We start from the raw sequence: 22,910 nt of genomic DNA, 5'->3' as shown, positions 1-22,910 counted from the left end.
CCCCCTAATATCCAAAGTAATTTTTTAACAAACTTTAATTGCAGGAAAATATGGCCAAGAGTATACGAAGCAAGTGGAAGCGTAAATGTCGCGCAATCAAACGCGAACGTTACGGAAAAAAAGAGCTAGAAAGACTCAAAAAGACCTTAGGAATTGAGGAATCCGAGAGTGTGAGCAAGGATGTGAATATGTCTGAACTGTCTCAAGTGGCTAATGTGGTTGCTGCAAAGACAACGCAAGCCGATCAAATGGACACGGACACAAATAAGAGGGTTTTTAATCCCAGAACACTGCGAGACCAACACGGTGCATATCCGGTGTGGTTACACCCGAGAAAAGTGACGAAAAATAAAGTAAAGAAGAAGGGGAAGAAAGGGAAGAAATATAAACACTAACACGTTTACATACATTTTATTGGTTTCTTTATACAAATGCGTAATTTATGTATGAGAATTTTTTGTTAAAATAAAACACAATCAGTACTGCATATTGGGTCTTATTTTTTAATAAATATTTACTTTTTTCAAATTTCCTGCTGCTTGTAGGTGAAGCAGATTTTTTTATGTTTGAGTGCATAATCACGTTGATTAAGAAATTCCATTCACAAGCTACCACTTTTTTCACAAATAAATGAGCCCCCATGTTTGACCAAGCCTGAGATTGATTTTTTCATTATTATGAGATTCACTTTGTCTGTACGTGAATGAGTAATATCTTCACGCTGGGCTAAGAGGTTCATGTTCTTGGATAACAATTTCTCTATCACTGCTCATGGAGAGCCCACTTTGACTAGGAATCTCCATACGTGAACTCGTAGGGTCCCTATTTCGATCAAGAGCAATTTTACTATCTCCACTAGTGGTGCTCGGGTTGCCACTTGCGCCACGAGTAACAGAGGCTTCACGTTGAGTACCAGAAACTGTACGTGAATGAGTAATATCTTCATGTTGTTGGGTAACAATTTTTGTATCTTGATTCATGGAGATTCCACTTCGACCAGCGGGCTCTATACGTGAACGAGTACGATCAAGAGTAACGTTAGTACCAGCACTGGCGTTGTCATGACTAACATAGCTTTCACGTTGAGTAACTGAATCTGGACGTGATTGGGCAATTTCATTAGTTGAGTATTTTTGCTGACTTGCAGATTGACCACGTTGACTAAGAGATGATTCACGTTGGGAAATAGAGTTAGCATGAATAGGATCTCTATGTTCAGTCATGCTATCGAACTTAGAATTTTCCTCTTGACTTAGATTGTTCTCAGTTGTACAGTCACAGCAACCACAATTCGTGTACTCAGAAGAATTACTTGTTCGTTGATCGAGAGATTCGCTTCTTCGACTAGGAGTTTCTTTAAGATTTGCGGAAATTGCGGAAGATTTAGGAGACTGGACAACATCTTCATGTTGACTAGGTGGTGCAGATTCTGCATGATGACTCATGGAGTGATCATTTTCTCTAAGAGATGCGCTGTGATGACTCACAGAGTGGCCACCTTGTTTAAGAGAATCCACACGTGGAACATCGGAAACTTGACGAAAATAGTCGTTACGTGGACAAAAGCACTCCCTAAATCGAGGAGTAGAAGTTTGTAGTCGATTAAGAGATTTATTATGTTGGTTAACATCTTCAGGTGCATGTTGGCTAACACTTTGAGTAACAGAATTTGTACGCGATTGGTTAAGAGGTTCATGTCGTCGGATAACAGTTTCTTCGTACTGGGTCATAGACTCTCCACTTTGATTAAGATCGCCGATAAATGAACGAGTAACCTTACTGTTTCGATCAGCAGCATCTGTACGTTTAGGAGAATCGATGTTTGCGCTGCGGCCAATTCTTTTACCAGTGTGGGATCCACTTTTTGGGTCAAGGCTTCGTTTATCAGGACTAACAGAATCTTCACGTTGAATAACAGAATTTGGACGTGAAAGAGTAATATCTTCATGCTGGCTACTAGATTCCTGGGGTTGGCTACCACTTTCTCCACGACGGATAACAGAAGCATGACTTTGTTTGGTAGCGTCTGTTTTTGACGGAGCAGTGTGATGACTGGCGGGCCCACCTTGGCTACGACTATCCAAATTAGGTTGACTACTAACGTCTTCATTATTAGCCATACCTGTGCGTGAACTAGGAGTCAATTCTTCTCTATCACCTCTGTCTTCATGATGAACCTCCGGAGGTGAAGTACGACTAGATTTTCCTAGATTACGAGATTCGCTTCTTTGGCTAGCAGTTTCGTTACGACTAGGAATTCTTTCCGTTCGTGAACTAGAAGTAAATTCTTCTCTTGCACTATCTCCGTCTTCATCTTCTCTAACATCGTCTTCGTGATGGTTCCTAGATCGACTAGGAGGCATTTTCTGTTGACTCATAGTTTTTACACGATGATCACTTCGACCAAGAGTACTCTTACTGCGTGGACTGCTAATCAATCCTTGATTCTGAAATTCAATTCTATGTTCTTTATTTTCTTGAACAGAATTTGTACGTGAATGAGATTCGCTTTGTCGGCTAACATTATCTGCGTGGTTAAGATTTGTGTCTTCATCCAGATTTTTCTTCTTTGCAGTATGTTGGCTAACAGATTCTCCATGATGACTCATAGAGTGTTCACTTTGGCTAGGAACTTCCATGTGTTGTTGGATAACAATTTCTCCATCTTGGCTCACGAAGTACCCACTTTGATCAGTACTGTCCATCCCTGAACGAGTAAGGTTCACACTTCTATTAAAAGTAACTTTACTATTAGCCATAGCAGTGCCCGGGTTACGAGTTGAGTGATGATCAACATAATCTTCAGAAGAATGAACAGGTTGTCTGTGTTGATTAATAATAGACGTATTGAATGGAGTTGTGCTATCCACGGGTGAAAACTTAAGACTTTTGTTACTTTTTCTGCTGGGACTGTCTTTGAGATATACAGAATTTGTAGGAGTCTGAGCAAATTGACTAAGAGACACTTTCTGATGACTAATAGTTTGTTTACGATGATCACTTCGATCAAGAGTACCATTATTGCCACTACTACGACTGCTTGGACTGATAATCATTCCTTGAGGGTCTTCACGTTGAGTAGAAGGGTGTGTACCTGGATCATCTTCGTGTTGATTAAGAATGGATACAATGAACTGAGTTAGGCTACCCGTGGATGAATGCTCAGGATTTTTGTCTTGACTGGGACTTTTCTTCTTAATACACCGGCAGCAATGGCAACCCCGCGAATAAACAGGAATACTTTTATGTTGACTACGAGATTCACTTTTTCGGTTAGCAGTTTCTTCACGACTTACGGAAGCTTTAGGAGAGGGGACAGTATCATTATGTTGACTAATAGATGCATTTGGTTGACTGACAAATTCTTCAGGATAGTAATCTCTAAGAGAATTCGTAGGGAAATGAACAGTGTCCCTGCTTCGATCAAGAGATACGTTACTACCAGCAATTTTTTCCTGAGGTTCAGTTGTTTGATTGGCGTTTTTTTTTGGATATTCTTCAAGTATACCTGCATTGTCTCTCAAGTGAGTAAAAGTATCTTCACTCTCATTAACGAGGGGGCGTGGGTGGAGAGTAAATTCTCCTTGACTAGGAGATCCAGTTCTTTTGTTAAGACTTTCTTCGGCAAGCACTGTGCCTGATTCCCGTCCACCGTGACTCGGAATGTTATCCGACTTAACATAAACGTTGTCTGTGCTAATTTTAACTTTTCGTTGATCAGTAGCAGATGGCTGTTGTTTAGGATGGGTTTCATACTGGCTAACAGAAGTGGTAGGAAGATTGATAATGTCTGACCGTTGACTCATAGATGTGGACGGTGTGCCATCAGGTTTTTCCTGGTGATTAACGCTTTGCATGGTGGAATTTCTTGCTGCTGGAGCAGTGTGATGACTGGAACGCTCACCTTGTTGACTACCAATGTCCTCGGAAGTACTAGGAATACCAGAAGTGATTTCTTTTTCTCTGTGCTTTCTTTGTTCATTTTCGTCGGCGTCCTCTTCAAAATAATTCATAGGCAACCCATCTCGACCAGAAGAATTCACACGTGAATGTGAAGCGCTCCTGGCAGCACCAGGGCGAGAATTTTGACTGGATACTACACTACGAGTTTCGCTTCTTTGGCTTGCGGTTTGTTTAAGATTTGCAGAAGATACAGGAGGCTGAACAACATCTTCATGTAGAGATGCTTCGTGTTGATCACTTCGACCAAGAGTACCTCTGCTACCAATAACTTTTCCGTGACTATGAGATTCAGTTCTTGCATTTTCTACGCTATAACTACGAGTATCTTCAGGTCTGATATTTTTCTTTTTTGTACATTCACAGCACTGGCAGTCCGTGGAATGAGTACTAGTATATTTTTGTTGACTAAGAGTTTCGTTAAGATTTGCAGAAGGAGTATATTCACGTTGACTACGAGATGCAATCACTTGGCTAAGAGTTTCTCCACGGCGATTAACAGATGCTTGACTTTGCCTCGTGGAATCTGCCTCTGAAGGAGCAGTGTGGTGACTGGTAACCCCAACTTGGCTACGAGTAGACATTTCTTGTCTACTAGGAATCCCCGAGCGTGAACTACGAGGAAATTCTTCTTCTCTGCTATCTTTTTCTTCGTCTTCGACAATATTGCCTTCTTGATAACTCTTAGATTGCCCATCTCGATTAACAGAAGCTTGACTTCGCTTGATTGAATTTGTCTGTGACGGGACAGTATGTTGACTGGATACCCCACTTTTGCTACGCGAAGGTATGCGTGTAGACGAAATTTCCACATTTTGACTAGACATTTCTTGTCTACTAGGAATCCCCGAGCGTGAACTAGGAGAAAATTCTTCTTCTCTGCTATCTCTTTCTTTGTCTTCGACGATATTGCCTTCTTGATAACTCTTAGATTGCCCATCTCGATTAACAGAAGCTTGACTTTGCTTGATTGAATTTGTCTGTGACGGGGCAGTATGTTGACTGGATACCCCACTTTTGCTGCGCGAAGGTATGCGTGTAGACGAATTTTCCACATTTTGACTAGAGATTTCTTGTCTACTAGGAATCCCCGAGCGTGAACTACGAGTAAATTCTTCTTCTCTACTGTCTCTTTCTTCGTCTTTGACAATATTGTCTTCTTGATAACTCTTAGATTGCCCATCTCGATTAACAGAAGCTTGACTTCGTTTGATTGAATTTTTCTGTGACGGGGCGGTATGTTGAGTGGCTACCCCACTTTGGCTGCGCGAAGGTAGGCGTGTAGACGAATTTTCCACATTTTGACTAGACATTTCTTGTCTACTAGGGATCCCTGAGCGTGAACTAGGAGGAAATTCTTCTTCTCTACTATCTCTTTCTTCGTCTTCGACAATATTGCCGTCTTGATAACTCTTAGATTGCCCATCTCGTTTAACAGAAGCTTGACTTCGCTTGATTGAATTTGTCTGTGACGGGGCAGTATGTTGACTGGGTACCCCACTTTTGCTATGCGAAGGTATGCGTGTAGACGAATTTTCCACATTTTGACTAGATATTTCTTGTCTACTAGGAATCCCCGTGCGTGAACTAGGAGCAACATCTTCGTCTACAATGTCTTCTAGATAAGTCTTAGACTGCCCATCTCGACTAGAAGAATCAATACGTCGAAGAGAAGCTTCCTTAACAGAACCCTGACGTGAAGTATGAGTAGGTTTTCCTAGACTACGAGATTCGCTTCTCCGGCTAGGAGATTCTTTAAGATTTGCAGAAGATGTAGGAGACTGAGTCATATCTTCATATTGACTACGGGATTTATAACTGTCTTGACTGAGATTTTTCTTATTTATACATTTACAGCAACGACAGTCTGCGGTATGAATAGTGCTATATTTTTGTTGATTAAGAGATTCGGTTCTTCGACTAGGAGAATCTTTAAGATTTGCAGCAGATGTAGGAGATTTAGTCATATCTTCATATTGACTACGAGATACTTTCTGTTGGCTAATAGTTTGATGGCCACTTTGACTACGAGTATCCTTACTACCAGCACTACGATTACTTGGACTACTAACAACATTTCCTTGACTGTATGATTCAGTTCTTCCTTCGTCATAACTAAAAGTGTCTTCAGGTTGAATAATAGAATCTGTACGTGATTGAGCGACACTTTCCAGTTGACTTCGATTAGATTTTTGTTGACTAAGAGATTCGCTTCTCCGGCTAGGACTTTCTTTAAGATTTGCCGCAGATGTAGGAGATTGAGTCATATCTTCATATTGACTACGAGATACTTTCTGGTGGCTAATAGTTTGATGGCCACTTTGACTACGAGTACCCTTACTACCAGCACTACGATTACTTGGACTACTAAAAACATTTCCTTGACTATATGATTCAGTTCTTCCTTCGTCAACTACATCATCATAACTAGCAGAGTCTTCGGGTTGAATAATAGAATCTGTACGTGATTGAGCGACTCCTTCCAATTGACTACGACTAGCTTTTCCTGTACTACGAGATTCGCTTCTTCGACTAGGAGATTCTTCAAGATTTGCCGCAGATGTAGGAGACTGAGTCATATCTTCATATTGACTACGAGATACTTTCTGTTGGCTAATGGTTTGATGGCCACTTTGACTACGAGTACCCTTACTACCAGCACTACGATTGCTTGGACTACTAACAACATTTCCTTGACTATATGATTGAGTTCTTCCTTCGTCATCTACTTCGTCATAAGTGACAGAATCTTCGGGTTGAATAATAGAATCTGTACGTGATTGAGCGACTCCTTCCAATTGACTACGACTAGATTTTCCTGTACTACGAGATTCGCTTCTTCGACTAGGAGATTCTTTAAGATTAGCCGCAGATGTAGGAGACTGAGTCATATCTTCATATTGACTACGAGATACTTTCTGTTGGCTAATGGTTTGATGGCCACTTTGACTACGAGTACCCTTACTACCAGCACTACGATTGCTTGGACTACTAACAATCTTTCCTTGACTATATGATTTAGTTCTTCCTTCGTCATCTACTTCGTCATAACTAACAGAATCTTCGGGTTGAATAATAGAATCTGTACGTGATTGAGCGACTCCTTCCAATTGACTACGACTAGCTTTTCCTGTACTACGAGATTCACTTCTTCGACTAGGAGATTCTTTAAGATTTGCAGCAGATGTAGGAGACTGAGTCATATCTTCATATTGACTACGAGATACTTTCTGTTGGCTAATAGTTTGATGGCCACTTTGACTACGAGTACTTTTACTACCAGCACTACGATTGCTTGGACTACTAACAACATTTCCTTGACTATATGATTGAGTTCTTCCTTCGTCATCTACTTCGTCATAACTTACAGAGTCTTCGGGTTGAATAATAGAATCTGTACGTGATTGAGCGACTCCTTCCAATTGACTACGACTAGCTTTTCCTGTACTACGAGATTCGCTTTTTCGACTAGGAGATTCTTTAAGATTTGCCGCAGATGTAGGAGACTGAGTCATATCTTCATATTGACTACGGGATTTATAATTGTCTTGACTGAGATTTTTCTTATTTATACATTCACAGCAATGACAGTCTGCGGCATGAATAGTGCTATATTTTTGTTGACTAAGAGATTCGTTTCTTCGACTAGGACTTTCTTTAAGATTTGCAGAAGATATAGGGGGCTGCGTCATATCTTCATATTGACTACGGGATACTTTCTGTTGACTAATAGTTTGATGGCCACTTTGACTACGAGTACCCTTACTACCAGCACTACGATTACTTGGACTACTAACAACATTTCCTTGACTGTGTGATTCAGTTCTTCCTTCGTCATCCACTTCGTCATAACTAAAAGTGTCTTCGGGTTGAATAGTAGAATCTGTACGTGATTGACCGACCCCTTCTAGTTGACTACGATTAGATTTTTGTTGACTAAGAGATTCACTTCTACGGCTAGGACATTCTTTAAGATTTGCAGCAGTTGTAAGGGACTGAGCCATTTCTTCATACTGACTACGAGATACTTTCTGTTGGTTAATAGTTTGATGACCACTTTGACTACGAGTACCCTTACTACCAGCACTACGATTACTTGGACTACTAACAACATTTCCTTGACTATATGATTGAGTTCTTCCTTCGTCATCCACTTCGTCATAACTAAAAGTGTCTTCAGGTTGAATAACAGAATCTGTACGTGATTGAGCGACACCTTCCAGTTGACTACGATTAGATTTTTGTTGACTAAGAGATTCACTTCTCCGGCTAGGACTTTCTTTAAGATTTGCAGCAGATGTAGGAGACTGAGTCATATCTTCATATTGACTACGGGATACTTTCTGTTGGCTAATAGTTTGATGGCCACTTTGACTACGAGTACCCTTACTGCCAGCACTACGATTACTTGGACTACTAACAACATTTCCTTGACTGTATGATTCAGTTCTTCCTTCGTCATCCACTTCGTCATAACTAAAAGTGTCTTCAGGTTGAATAACAGAATCTGTACGTGATTGAGCGACACCTTCCAGTTGACTACGATTAGATTTTTGTTGACTAAGAGATTCGCTTCTTCGACTAGGAGATTCTTTAAGATTTGCCGCAGATGTAGGAGACTGAGTCATATCTTCATATTGACTACGAAACACTTTCTGTTGGCTAATAGTTTGATGGCCACTTTGACTACGAGTACCCTTACTACCAGTACTACGAGTGCTTGGACTGCTAACAATTTTTCCTTGACTATGTGATTCAGTTTTTCCTCCATCATCTACTTCTTCATACCTAAGAGTGTCTTCAAGTTGAACAGGAGATTCTGTGCGAGAATCTTCAAGCTCACTGCGGGATCTATAATTATCTTGACTAAGATTTTTCTTGTTTACACATTCACAGCAACGACAGTTTGTGGAATGAATACTGCTATATTTTTGTGGACTAAGAGATTCGCTTCTTCGACTAGGAGGTTCTTTAAGATTTGCAGAAGATATAAGAGGATCGACAATATATTCACGTTGACTACGAGATGTTTGTCCACGACGATTAACAGAAGTTTGACTTTGCCTGATTGAATTTGTTTGTGAAGGATTAGCGTGGTGACTGCTAAACTCATCTTTGAGTGTAAACATGCGCGAAGACAAATTTTCCAGATTTTGACTAGAAATTTCTTGTATACTAGGAATTCCCGTGCGCGAACTAGGGGCAAACTCTTCTTGTCTGCCATCTTCGTCTTCATTTTCATCTTCGTCAACAATGTCTTCTTGATAAGTCTTAGATTGCTCATCTCGCACAGAAGAATCCATACGTGGAAGAGATGGTTCCTTAATAGAACCCTGACGTGAACTACGACTAGCTTTTCCTGTACTACGAGATTCGCTTCTCCGGCTAGGAGATTCTTTAAGATTTGCAGACTGGGTAATATCTTCATATTGACTAGAAGAGATTTTCTGTTGGCTAAGATGATCACTTCGACCATCACTGCTAGCGCTACCAGTGCCTTGGCTGCTAGAAATTGTTTCTTCACTATATGATTCAGTTCTTCCTTCATCCTCTACTTGGTCATAACTAAGATTATTTTCAGGTTCAATAATAGGATCTGTACGTGATTCAGCGACACTTTCGAATTCACTGTGGGATTTATAATTGTCTTGACCGAGTTTTTTTTTGTTTATACATTCACAGCAACGACAATCCATGGAATGACTACGATTAGATTTTTGTTGACTAAGAGATTCGCTTCTTCGACTCGGAGTTTCTTTAAGATTTGCAGAAGGTATACGTGAATCGACAATATATTCACGTTGACTATGGGATGCATTCACTTGGCTACGAGTTTCTCCACGACGATTAACAGAAGTTTGACTTGGCTTGATTGAATCTGTCTGTGAAGGAGCAGTATTTTGACTAGAGATTTTTTGTCTACTAGGAATTCCCGTGCGTGAACTAGAAGTAAATTCTTCTACCCCGCTACCTTCGTTTTCAACTTCTTCTTCAACATTGTCTTGATAACTCTGCTCATCTCGACCAGAAGAATCAATACCTGGAAGAGAAGCTTCATGACGTGAAGATTCGCTTCTACGGCTAGGAGATTCTTTAAGATTTGCGGAAGACTGAGTTATATCTTCATATTGACTACGGGATACTTTCTGTTGGCTAACATTTTGATGACCACTTCGACTACGAGGACCCTTACTACCAGCACTACGATTACTTGGACTACTAACAACATTTCCTTGACTATATGATTCAGTTCTTTCTTCATCATTTATTTCGTCATAACTAAGAGTGTCTTCAGGTTCAACAGTAGAATCTGTACGTGATTCAGCGATATTCCCCAATTCACTGTGGGATTTATAATTTTCTTGACCGAGTTTTTTTTTATTTACACATCCACAGCAACGACAATCTATGGAATGTGTACGATTAGATTTTTGTTGACTAAGAGATCCGTTTTTTCCACTTGGAGTATTTTTAAGATTTGCGGAAGATATGGGAGAATCGCCAATATCTTCACGTTGACTACGAGATGCATTCACTTGGCTACGAGTTTCTCCTCGACGATTAACAGAAGCTTGACTTCGTTTGATTGAATTTGTCTGTGACGGAACAGCTACCCCACTTTTACTACGCGAAGATATGCGTGTAGACAAATTTTTCACATTTTGACTCGAGATTTCTTGTCTACTAGGAATTCCCGTGCGTGAATTAGGAGCAAATTCTTCTTCTCCGCCATCTTCATCTTCGTCAACATTGTCTTCTTGCCCATCTCGACCAGAAGAATCCATACGTGGAAGAGTCATTTCCTTAGTAGAACCGTGATGTGAAGTACGACTATCTTTTTGTAGACTACGAGCTTCGCTTCTCCGGCTAGGAGATTCTTTAACATTTTGATGACCACTTCGACTGCGAGAACCCTTACTACCAGCGCTACGATTGCTTGGACTACTAACAACATTTCCTTGACTATATGATTCAGTTCTTCCTTCGTCATCCACTTCGTCATAATTAACAGTGTATTCAGGTTGAATATTAGAATCTGTACGTGATTGAGCAACACCTTCCACTTGACTACGATTAGATTTTTGTTGACTAAGAGATTCGCTTCTTCGACTAGGACTTTCTTTAAGATTTGCAGAAGATATAGGGGGCTGAGTCATATCTTCATATTGACTACGGGATACTTTCTGTTGGCTAACATTTTGATGACCACTCCGACTGCGAGTACCCTTACTACCAGCAGTACGATTGCTTGGACTACTAACAACATTTCCTTGACTATATGATTCAGTTCTTCCTTCGTCATCCACTTCGTCATAACTAACAGAGTCTTCAGGTTGAATAACAGAATCTGTATGTGATTGAGCAACACCTTCCAGTTCACTATCTTGACGGAGTTTTTTCTTGTTTACACATTCACAGCAACGGCAGTCCGTGGAATGGCTACGATTAGATTTTTGTTGACTAAGAGACGCATTCACTTGGCTACGAGTTTCTCCACGACGATTAACAGAAGCTTGACTTCGGGTTACAGCATCTGTCTGTGAACGACCAATCTGTTGACTGGACAGCCCACTTTTGGTACGAGTAGACATGCGTGAAGACAAATTAGCCACATTTTGACTAGAGATTTCTTGTCTACTAGGAATTCCCGTGCGTGAAATAGGAGTAAATTCTTCTTCTCTGCCATCTTCGTCTTCATTTTCATCTTCGTCAACAATGTCTTCTTGATAAGTCTTAGATTGCCCATCTCGACCGGAAGAGTCCATACGTAGAAGAGAAATTTCCTTAGTAGAACCGTGATGTGAAATACGACTATCTTTTTGTAGACTACGAGCTTCGCTTCTCCGGCTAGGAGATTCTTTAACATTTTGATGACCACTTCGACTGCGAGTACCCTTACTACCAGCGCTACGATTACTTGGACTACTAACAACATTTCCTTGATTATATGATTCAGTTCTTCCTTCGTCATCCACTTCGTCATAACTAACAGAGTCTTCAGGTTGAATAACAGAATCTGTATGTGATTGAGCGACACCTTCCAGTTCACTATCTTGACGGAGTTTTTTCTTGTTTACACATTCACAGCAACGACAGTCCGTGGAATGACTACGATTAGGTTTTTGTTGACTAAGAGACGCATTCACTTGGCTACGAGTTTCTCCACGACGATTAACAGAAGCTTGACTTCGGGTTACAGCATCTGTCTGTGAACGACCAATCTGTTGACTGGACAGCCCACTTTTGGTACGAGTAGACATGCGTGAAGACAAATTAGCCACATTTTGACTAGAGATTTCTTGTCTACTAGGAATTCCCGTGCGTGAACTAGGAGCAAATTCTTCTTCTCTGCCATCTTCGTCTTCATTTTCATCTTCGTCAACAATGTCTTCTTGATAAGTCTTAGATTGCCCATCTCGACCGGAAGAATCCATACGTGGAAGAGTCATTTCCTTAGTAGAACCGTGATGTGAAGTACGACTATCTTTTTGTAGACTACGAGCTTCGCTTCTTCGGCTAGGAGATTCTTTAACATTTTGATGACCACTTCGACTGCGAGTACCCTTACTACCAGCACTACGATTGCTTGGACTACTAACAACATTTCCTTGACTATATGATTCAGTTTTTCCTTCGTCATCCACTTCGTCATAACTAAAAGTGTCTTCGGGTTGAATCATAGAATCTGTACGTGATTGAGCGACACCTTGCAGTTGACTACGATTAGATTTTTGTTGACTAAGAGATTCGGTTCTCCGGCTAGGAGAGTCTTTAAGATTTGCAGCAGATGTAGGAGACTGAGCCATATCTTCATATTGACTACGGGATACTTTCTGTTGGCTAACATTTTGATAACCACTTCGACTACGAGTACCCTTAGTACCAGCACTACGATTACTTGGACTACTAACAACATTTCCTTGATTATATGATTCAGTTCTTCCTTCGTCATCCACTTCGTCAAAACTAACAGAGTATTCAGGTTGAATAACAGAATCTGTATGTGATTGAACGACACCTTCCACTTCACTGCGCGATTTATAACTATCTTGACGGAGTTTTTTCTTGTTTATACATTCACAGCAACGACAATCCGTGGAATGGCTACGTTTAGATTTTTGTTGACTTTGAGATTCGCTTCTCCGACTCGGGGTTTCTTTAAGATTTGCAGAAGATATAGGAGGATCGACAATATATTCACGTTGACTACGAGATGCATTCACTTGGCTACGAGTTTCCCCACGACGATTAACAGAAGCTTGACTTCGCTTGATAGAATCTGCCTGTGAACGACCAATCTGTTGACTGGCCTGCCCACTTTTGGAACGAGTAGACATGCGTGAAGACAAATTAGCCACATTTTGACTAGAGATTTCTTGTCTACTAGGAATTCCCGTCCGTGAACTAGGAATAAATTCTTCTTCTCTGCCATCTTCGTCAACAATGTCTTCTTGATCCGCAATATATTCACGTTGACTACGAGATGCATTCACTTGGCCGCGACGATTAACAGAAGCTTGACTTTGTTTGAAGGAATTTGCCTGTGAAGGAGCACTACGGTGACTAGCAACTCCACTTTGGCTACGAGTAGACATGCTAACCACGCGTTGAGTAGAAATTTCTTGTCTACTCGGAATTCCACTGCGTGAACTAGGAATAAATTCTTCGCTACCATCTATTTCAGCATGTTCTTGATAACTCTTAGATTGCCCACCTCCAACAGAAGAATCCATACGTGAAAAATAAGTTTCTGTAACGGAACGAGGGGTTGCACTACGACTAGCTTTTTCTACAGTACGAGATCCGCTTTTCCGGCTAGGAGTTTCTTTAAGATTTGCTGAAGACTGAGCAACATCTTTATATTGACTAGGTGATACGTTCTGTTGGCTGGGATATTCTGCATAATGATTATTTCGACCTAAAGCAGTTTTACTGTCAATACGACTGCTTGGACTGTGAATGAAGTTTCCTTGACTATTAGATGGAATTGGTACTTGACTAAGACTGTCTTCAGAATCCTTGAGTGAATATGTGGCTTGTTTAACCCCACTACGGGATTTATAATCGTCTTGACTGACACTAGTATATTTTTGTTGACTACGAGATGCATCCACTTGACTAAGAGTTTCTCCACGACGACTAACAGAAGCTTGACTTTGCTTGATAGAGTCTGCCTGTGAAGGGGCACTGTGATGACTGGCTAGCTCACTTTTGCTACGACCAGGCATGCGTGAAGACAAATTGTTAACGTTTTGACTAGAAATTTCTTGCTTACTACGACTAGTTTTTTCTAAATTACGGCTAGGAGATTGTTTAACACTTGCAGAAGAAATAGGAGACTTCGAAGGGTCTTTATATTGACTAAGAGTGCCTTTACTGGTAGTGCTACAAGTGTTTGGAATGGGAATCATTTTTCCTTGAATGAGTTTTCTCTTTCCCTCACAATGAGGGCATTGACACTTTTGTTGACTATGAGTTTTACTAGGAAGACTAGCAGAGACTTTTTGTTGACTAACGTTTTGACTTTTACTACCAGTACTACGAGTGTTTGGACTGAGAATCATTTTTCCTTGACCATCAGATGCAATTCGTCCTTCACCTTGACTAAGAGTATCCTGGTGCGATATACTTTTGCCTTGACTTAGATTCCTACTTTTTACACATTGACAACATAGACACTCCTTGGTATGAAGTGGACTATTTTTCCGTTGAGATCCACCTCTTCGACTAGAAGTTTCTTTAAGGTTTGCAGATCTCCTTCCAGTAGTTTCTTTACTCCGGCTTTGAGAGTTCGTTCGTAAATCAGGAGCTACTTTTTGTTCACTAACAGAATTCGTATGTGAATTAGACAATTTTATCCCTGATGTCCAATCTTTGGATCCACTTGGAGTGTTAGTAACACTGCGAGGTTTTCCGTTTTCCTCCCAAAAGTCTATTGTTGGAGTAAAATGTCCACTTCCTTCACTAACAACTTGTCCTGGAGAACTACGTGAGCTTTCGCCACTAAGAGCCTCGCTCATAATAGTTTCGCTAGATGGGTTATGGGTACTTTTTCGTTTGTGAAAAGACACATTTTTTTGAACAGAATCTAAAACGTCTGTAGAAGAATATCCATGTTGACTAGTGGAACTTAGAACTTTACTTTTTTGTTGACTAGGAGTAGCATGAACAGATGTGTGTTCTTCAGTTGGAGGTTCGTTCTCTTGGTTAAAACAATCTCCTCCATCATAAATAGAATCGCTTGTTGCAAATTCAACACACGTACGTGGTGAACAAATCTTATTGTCACTAGGGTCAGGAGATTCCGTACCTGGATTTTCACAGTCATTACGATTACAGGTGTCTTTTGGTGCACCCGTAGATAAACCAGAAGTATTTATTCCTTTAGTCGCTGAAGAACTACGACTCGCGACCACTCCACGAGAAGAAGCATTTCTACTTTGACTAAAATCAATTTTACTCGGTGGAGGAGCTTTCGGGTATAAATCTGAAGAAATCTTTGAACCAAAAGATTGACTGCTTTTTCCAAGGGCGTCCTCACTGGGAGTAGCAGAAGTCGAATGAGACCGACTTGCACCAATGTTACTCACAGACTCCCCAGGTGAACCAGATCGTTGACTAGTAGAACTTGGTTTCTGGATTTTTTGTGAACCTAAATTCTGACTCGAAGATACATTTCGCGGTTTTGTGTCAACATCGTCATAATCACGAAGGGTTTCTGCAAAGTCTTCAGATTTTATACTAGAAAGGTCTGAAGTAGATCCGGACAAGTTTTCAGTTGTAAGATTTCCGGATTTTTGTTGTTTAACTTCTGACGACATATTTCCCTAGAAGTAGAATAATTTGATTAAACCTTAGTTGTAACTACGACTCTTTTCTACCAAGTATTCCAGTCTGCAGTTGATTTCGTTGATATTTTCTTGCAATTGGTCATTTAATTCTGTGACTCCTCCATCTGTATTTTCCTAGAAGAGTGACTTTTGTAAAATTGATACATTAGAATCTATTTTTGTGTAGTACCGTGCTTTGTAAGGACATATTAGGCTGACGTGGGCAGCATAATATTCTGTTGATGGTTGTGTTGATGCAGGGGATTTCGTCGTAACGGTTTCTACACATCCCTTGCTTTGGCTGAAATTGTGACAAAGTTGAAACTAACTTCTACTTAAAGCACTGTAGTCGCGATTGCTGGATGTACAAGAACTGTCTACCGGCCTGCGCTTTCTTAAAAATACGTTGTTTAGGCGCTATTGTCAGAAGATATAGAGGGTTGACAAAATAGTATCGAGTGTGTGATAAAGGAAAGAAGAAACCTGAAGTCTTAGACAAAATCTTCCAGAGTCTAGAAACCAAAATTTGGTAACTTTAGTGCTCATCTGAAACAGTAATTCTTACCTTAAAATCTTCTTTGGTGTCACTACCGAAAACAAAGAACGATGAGGTACACTGAGGTGAGGTTATTAAAAAAATTTGGAAAACTGAAGTCGAAAATAAAACACCAATAGGTTTACATCCGTTTTATTATATTCTTAACATATACATACATAAGACAAAGGACCAGGCTATGCGATATACATATACATACACAGAATCACTATACAAAATGACTACTTATATTTAATGGGGCAGGTAGCAGATGTGCACTTGGCACCAAATTAAACAACGAACTCTATGGTGGTCAACTAACTCTAGTTTACCGGTGGCATTCGGGGAAATTACTTGAGTCGTACTCTACCACATAAGTATGTTGAGAATCGGAAACTTTTGGTTCACATCTACTATCACAATTATTTCTATGTGCCTCAGAAAAACCTCTTCGTGATCTAGAAGGAGGTGCATCCCCACGTTCTCGAGAAAAACTCGAAGAACCCAGGTTCCTTGACGACTCGTAGGAACGCTCGCGACTCTTGTGTCGTTGGTAAGAAGTCTCACTAGAACTCGGAACCGTTCTGATTTCACTAGACGCACGTTTACATTCAGTACGTAGATCTTGAAGTCCGCAGTCGTCATCTTCAGGGTCGTCAGGATACCCCACAGGTTCAAAGGAACCCGTTCTGTTATCTTTACTCATTCTGGAGTCTTCAATAGGAACAGGACAGCTTTCGGGAAGAGGAGGACAAGATTCTTCTACTAAATATGATTCGTCGATTTGCCTTTGTAGATCCATGCTTCTCTGGGCAACATGATTAAGGTTACATTTTAATTTAGCAAGTTCTGCTTGGACAGAGTTCTAAAATTGAGTGATTTTTTTTAATCTTAACTACTAACACCTATTCTAAGTATTTGCTACCAAAGCTCCCAGTTTGCTGTTAATTCGCCCCATGTTACATTGAACGCTTTTCTTAAAGTCATCTAATTCTCGATTAATACAATCCTACAATCGAGGAATTTAAGTATTAAAGTAACTAAAACCTATTTTTATGCACTACCATCTGAGTTAATTTAATATTAATTGCAGTTAGGTCGTCTGATATCTTATCAATATTTGAGTAGATGCCATCGAGATCGGTCTTAGTGACTCCGTTTTCCTTTTGCTCCCGCATCATCTGAAATTGTCATAAAGTTAGTTGATTTGGATCAAACCTGTACTTACGAGATTTGGATCACGACCTGCTAAGTCGACACTGTTACTGGCCTGCGCAATTGTCAAAAATACAAGAGATTTTGTGCGTCCAGGTTTACACGGGTTCTGGTTACACTATGATAGACAGTTAACATTACACAGCGCAGTATTTTATCAATAGGTAAAATGGTCACCAACACCGCAATTTACTAATAAAATTCGGAGTTGAATTTAGTTCGCCTGACAAAAACTTTTGGTATGGTAGAGACAAAATTATGTCGGTGACGAATAAGGAAGAAGTAAGGAAAATTGAGAGATATAGTAAGGAAAGAACATTTGAAAGTACAATAATAACCGAAACAAATGTATATAAAACAAGAAGAAAGAGAGAACGTGAAGAAAGCTTGGTCAGGTCAAGTCAGGTCAAGTCAGGTCAGGTCAGGTTAGGTCTGGTCAAAGCAAGACAGTAAAAATTAAGATCAAAATTGAAGAAGAGGACAATGATGGTGATGTTTTGAAGAAGATGTAAAAGAAAAGATGGAGCATTTTTTGTAAAAATACAAGTAATTAGAAAATAAGAAGAAGTTTTGAATTTAAATTTTCTTCTGGCTAATGTTTACGAGGTAGAATGGACTGGAGTCATTTTAGTGTTTGTCCTTTTTTGTAATGAATAATTTTCGAAGTTGCAGATTTCATACTTTAAAATTCTAAGCGAACCAAAAAATTATTGTGAAGACCTAATATGGCTGAATTTTGATTAGTAAATTTAAAAGATTCGTCTTTAATAGGAAATATGTTTCAATATGAATCGCATAGCCGAATAAAAACTACAATACAAAAATATGAAATTGGCTGCGGAATATAATATACAGTGTGTCCACACAATACAGAAGTCTAAAAGAAAACTGACGTTAATTTTTTCATCAGGCCATTATTTTTTAGGATATTTTTCAAAAGAAGAAAGTCGAAAAAGAAGGATAAAACACTCGGACACATTATACGATTTTTCACATGGATAACATTAATACCAAAACCTCGTCTATAATGTGTAAGACTTGTTTACTAGCAGATATACAGTGGGGCTTCTAGACCACTTTTTGGCGGAAAAATTTGAATTCGATCTCGGCCCCTTGTGGCGGATAAATTCAAATTTGAGCTTACTTCGGCAAGGTCACTTGATCGGCTCACTTCGGTCAAGATCGAGTCAGTACGGCCAAGTTCGACTAAGTTCGGGTACTATCGACATGTGTGTTTTGTGCAGACAGGGTGTCACTAAGCGCACGCTCCTCGATATCTCCTTGGTTATTAAAAGTAAAAAAACTCTCAGACTATACTAAAATTACTTTCAACTATACAGAGTGTTCTGGTCTTAAGGCGTTACACGTCTTAGTTTTTTCAAATGAAATACTCTATATCCTTTTATATGTTCTGACTGATATTTTCGTGCGCTTTATAATCATAGTTTATTTTCGAAATTCCGAGCGACATTGTCAAATTATTCCATGATTTTTTTAGCAATATAAGGTTGTACAAAAAATCGCGACAGGGTTATTTTTAATATTTGGGTTACAATATTTTGTCGAGAGTTAAATAAAAATGAGTGCTTTATTGTGGTATAAATAAAACTGAGTTTTAATATACAGAGTGTTTATAAAAAAATTAATCATACTACTACTATTTTTCAAATAGAATATCCTGTATTTTATCATTGAGTTTTTACTATTTTAAGAGATATACCTACAAATAAAGGAACAGGGTGTCCTATATGAAAAAACTAAAATATGGGTATCTAAGAATTATAATATTTTTATAAACGCTCTGTATATTCAAATTTGATTTATTTGATACCATACTAAACCGCGTACCTCTTTATTGCAAATATTGCAATACAGATTTTAAAAATAACGTTATTGTGATTTTTTTGTGAACCGTTGCATTGCTAAAAAAGTTCAAAAAAATTGGAATAACGTGGCAACGTTGCATTGACATTTTAAAATCTATGGTTATAGAGCCTAGGGAGAGGCTAATACGTAGTTTGCAACGAGTTTTAAACTGATTTATACAGAGTGACTGAATCTACCTATTATAAATTTTGACATATTTTTGAACTGGTGCCAGATTTGTTGAAATTTATCGCAACAGTTAAAAACAAAAAATAATAATAATAATTGGTAGTAAAAAATTACTTACTAAATACAGGTGTCTCTTTTAAAAAATATGAGAAAACTGAAAACATTATTTACAGTTTCCAAATTTATTCACCTTGTATACATATATAAATTAAAACACTTCAATTTTTTAGACGAGTGTTCGGTTTTTAAGGCATATAACAGAACTTACTTTTTTTAATGAAAGACTCTATATATTCTTACATAGTTTGATTGACCTCTTCTTAAGCTTTACAACCATATATAATTTTTTAAATTACGATGCGGAGTTGCCAGATTTTCCAATTTTCTTGGAATTTTTTAGCAGGGGAGGGTTCACAAAAAATTAGAGCAGGGTTATTTTTAAAATCTCCGTTATAACATTTTGTGGAGCGATAAATAAATGTACGCGCTTGGTCGAGGTATTAACTAAATCAAATTTTAATATACAGAGTGTTTATAAAAAATTCTAAAACTATACAATTCTGAAACTTCGATATTTCAGTTTTTTCACATAGAACACCCTATATTTTATTTCTGCATTTTATACTATTTTCTGATTATTTTGTATACTGCAAATATTGCAACACAGATTTTAAAAATAACGTTATTGTGATTTTTTTGTGAACCCTGCATCGCAAAAAAAAGTTAAAAAAATTGGAATAAGGTGGCAATGTTGCATCGAAACTTCAAAAGCTATGGTTATAGAGCCTGGGGAGAGGCTAATAAGAATATGTAAAAACATATAGGCTACTCTATTTAAAAAAGAATTTGTGGTAAACGAAACACTCTGTATAGTCGAAAACAATTTTGGTGTATCTATAATGAAATATCGAGGACCGTGTGCTTAGTGACTCACCCTGTATTTAACATTCTTAGTGAAACAAAAACTTTTTTATTATTTATGTCAAAGTGAACCCAAATTCAAATTTTCCCGCTATAAGTGAACCAGAAGCCTCACTACATAACTACCGTCACTTGAAGGATTTTCTCTAAACTTATTTGTCAACACCTTTGTGAAACATCAAGTTTACACTTTTTTACTGGTGATAAAATAAAACATCAAAATGCTAATCGATATATGTATATCTATTATGTATTCTTAGCTTAAACTTATTCACTAGTGATTACGTGAGCATACATATACATACTTTTAACTAAATTTTATACTCCACTTTGTGCAGGAGTTTACGTAAAGGATCATCGAAAGTGTATATGTATTTTTATTTGTATAGCACTGGCACTGTTTTGGGCTCTCACGTTTCCACTACTACCTGGATTTCGATGCAGCTGTGTGTCCAGTACAATGAAGGCACCTAGACTTCTTGGATGTTAAATATCACCTATTCATTACCGATTATACTGATGTCCTTGGACCATCTTTTCAAAAAAAAAATTGTTGTAATTCTGCAGTCCAGGGTTAAGAGGATCGGCTTTATCCTAGCCTCTAAAGAACATTAAGCCCTTAATAAGTCATGGATTTTTATTAAGCTTCCGTCATCTCCTCTAATAGTTAATTATTGTCGTCAAGCAACTTTCCTTTCGACAGGAAAAACCATAAGCAAACCATTCTATCAAATTGTTAACCATAGAGATGCTTCAATTTTTCTAGAGGCTAAAAAAAGTTTGGATAATGGAATCATAGGAGGAAAGTTAAGGCTAAGCTTAATTAACGTGAGGTAGGTGATCATTACGTCATCAGTAAACAATGCTTGGCTTAAAGTTAAATAATGGGTGCTAAATCCAAAAAGTTTCCCTTTTTGCTCAAAACCGCCCACTTTTTGGCGGGAAAATTTGAACTCGTGCGCATGCTCGACGATGGAAGCCGATCTTGGTGGAGGTAAGGCGAAATTCAAATTTTCCCGCCAGAAAGTGCTCCAGAACCCGCACTATGAAACTACTGTTTACAAATACTTGTCGAACCAGATCTGTGTATTAATTCTTACACGTTTACTAAGAAAGAACTTTGAAACAACACCAAGAATCTTAGCGACTTTGCCATTCACACGAAATTTGAAACAACAGAGCCTGTAAATATTTACATCAATGACCTTTTTAGCCAACGAGAGAGAATTCTCTACCAGTTAGATTTCCATTCGCACAACAACAAAAAAATTAATTAAACTTTCCTAATTTCGAGTAAACACGCTTTACCCGCAACCAAGCATTTGTGTTTGAGTTAATTTGGGTTTTATTGCTCCCGTTTTATGTTTAACGTTGAAAGTGTTGCGGAGTTATTGTTTACTTATGATTGTAATGAATCTACCTCAAATTAATTTTAAGGAAAGGTGAACGAACTGGACTTACGGGTAGGATTGCGAAGGCCACGAAGTCCACTCTGGTTGTCGAAGCCTTGTGGATTCAGACTGCTAGTGACGAAGTCCTCGCATTTTTGATAAATTGAGTAGGAAGTTATAAATTAGTGTTATTTTTCGGTGTTTGTGGTAATCATGGGCGCCCATAGAAACCTTTCTCAGGGGGGGCCATCTTGAAATTTTTGTAATATACTCTGTTCTTGTATATATAAATAATATAATGATATAAATCTTTACTATTATAAATATATATTTTAATCATCAACTACGTTAATCAAATCTACTCACAAATAACCCTACAACATCATTATTCTTATTATTAACAAAACAGTGTAAAATATTAAAATTAAAAAGTTATAAAAATATAAAATTAATCAAAAGCAAATTGCTAATTTCTTTTTTCTTGGCAAAAATCGTCAATTACTCTACCAACAGATGTTTCTTCGGCATTAACTCTCTCCCTCTCTCAAATACTACTGTCAAGTTTTTTTATTTCTACAAAATCCTGCCAATTTTGGATTTCGTCTGATAAATTGTCAGTGGAGTAAAATTCGCCCAACCCTTTAAAGCAACTTGGTTTTAAGTTATGTACATTCTTTGGATGTAAGGAAAATAATGAGTATGATGACACTTTTGTTTCGCAAAATCATGTCGTTAAGGAAAGAATGAAATGATCCAGGTATGGAATAAAAGTGCCAAAATAATTTTCTATGCTATCTGTGTTGTAGTTCACACGCCCACTGGTGAAACAGTTCTGGAGCAACCGAAATTTCCACTCGAAATCGATGGCTACTCTGAAAACCCGCCATCAGTAGTAATAAATAACACCACTTATTTTATACTTCTTATTAGCTGAAGTATCATCATCAGTATTTGTAATTTTTCTCTTGAAGAAATTTCAAATATCCATATTTCTTTGTTTTT

General features: G+C 38.5%; 3 protein-coding genes across 3 annotated transcripts in view; 1 reads left to right on the top strand and 2 right to left on the bottom strand.

Moving 5' to 3' along the window:
- The first annotated feature begins 50 nt into the window (after nt 1–50).
- Nucleotides 51–395, top strand: LOC135139587 (protein LLP homolog). The gene has a single exon (XM_064069884.1). It carries the CDS (start codon nt 51–53, stop codon nt 393–395), a length of 345 nt encoding a protein of 114 aa, XP_063925954.1.
- LOC135139528 (filaggrin-like) lies at nt 201–16,080 on the bottom strand. Its single transcript, XM_064069802.1, has 3 exons — nt 15,982–16,080; nt 15,843–15,926; nt 201–15,788 (listed from the first exon to the last, which is right to left on the bottom strand). Exons 1-3 carry the CDS (start codon nt 16,078–16,080, stop codon nt 717–719), a joined length of 15,255 nt encoding a protein of 5,084 aa, XP_063925872.1. The 3' UTR covers nt 201–716.
- Nucleotides 16,081–16,463: 383 nt separating this feature from the next.
- The window catches only part of LOC135139502 (fibrillin-2), a 175,968-nt gene continuing 169,521 nt past the window's right edge, over nt 16,464–22,910 (bottom strand). Inside the window, exons 8-10 of the mRNA XM_064069758.1 lie at nt 17,391–17,507; nt 17,252–17,335; nt 16,464–17,191 (exon numbers count right to left, since the gene is read on the bottom strand). Coding sequence (XP_063925828.1) covers nt 16,655–17,191; nt 17,252–17,335; nt 17,391–17,507 — 738 coding nt within the window. The 3' untranslated portion in view covers nt 16,464–16,654. The remainder of the gene's footprint in view (nt 17,192–17,251; nt 17,336–17,390; nt 17,508–22,910) is intronic.

Source organism: Zophobas morio, unplaced genomic scaffold (genome assembly GCF_036711695.1).
Source record: "Zophobas morio isolate AGI-343-1 ecotype UQ-CSIRO unplaced genomic scaffold, CSIRO_AGI_Zmor_V1 ptg000031l, whole genome shotgun sequence".
Taxonomy (NCBI): Eukaryota; Metazoa; Arthropoda; class Insecta; order Coleoptera; family Tenebrionidae; genus Zophobas; species Zophobas morio.
The sequence above is the reverse complement of the archived record's forward strand: the minus strand, read 5'-3'. Positions and strand labels throughout refer to the sequence as shown.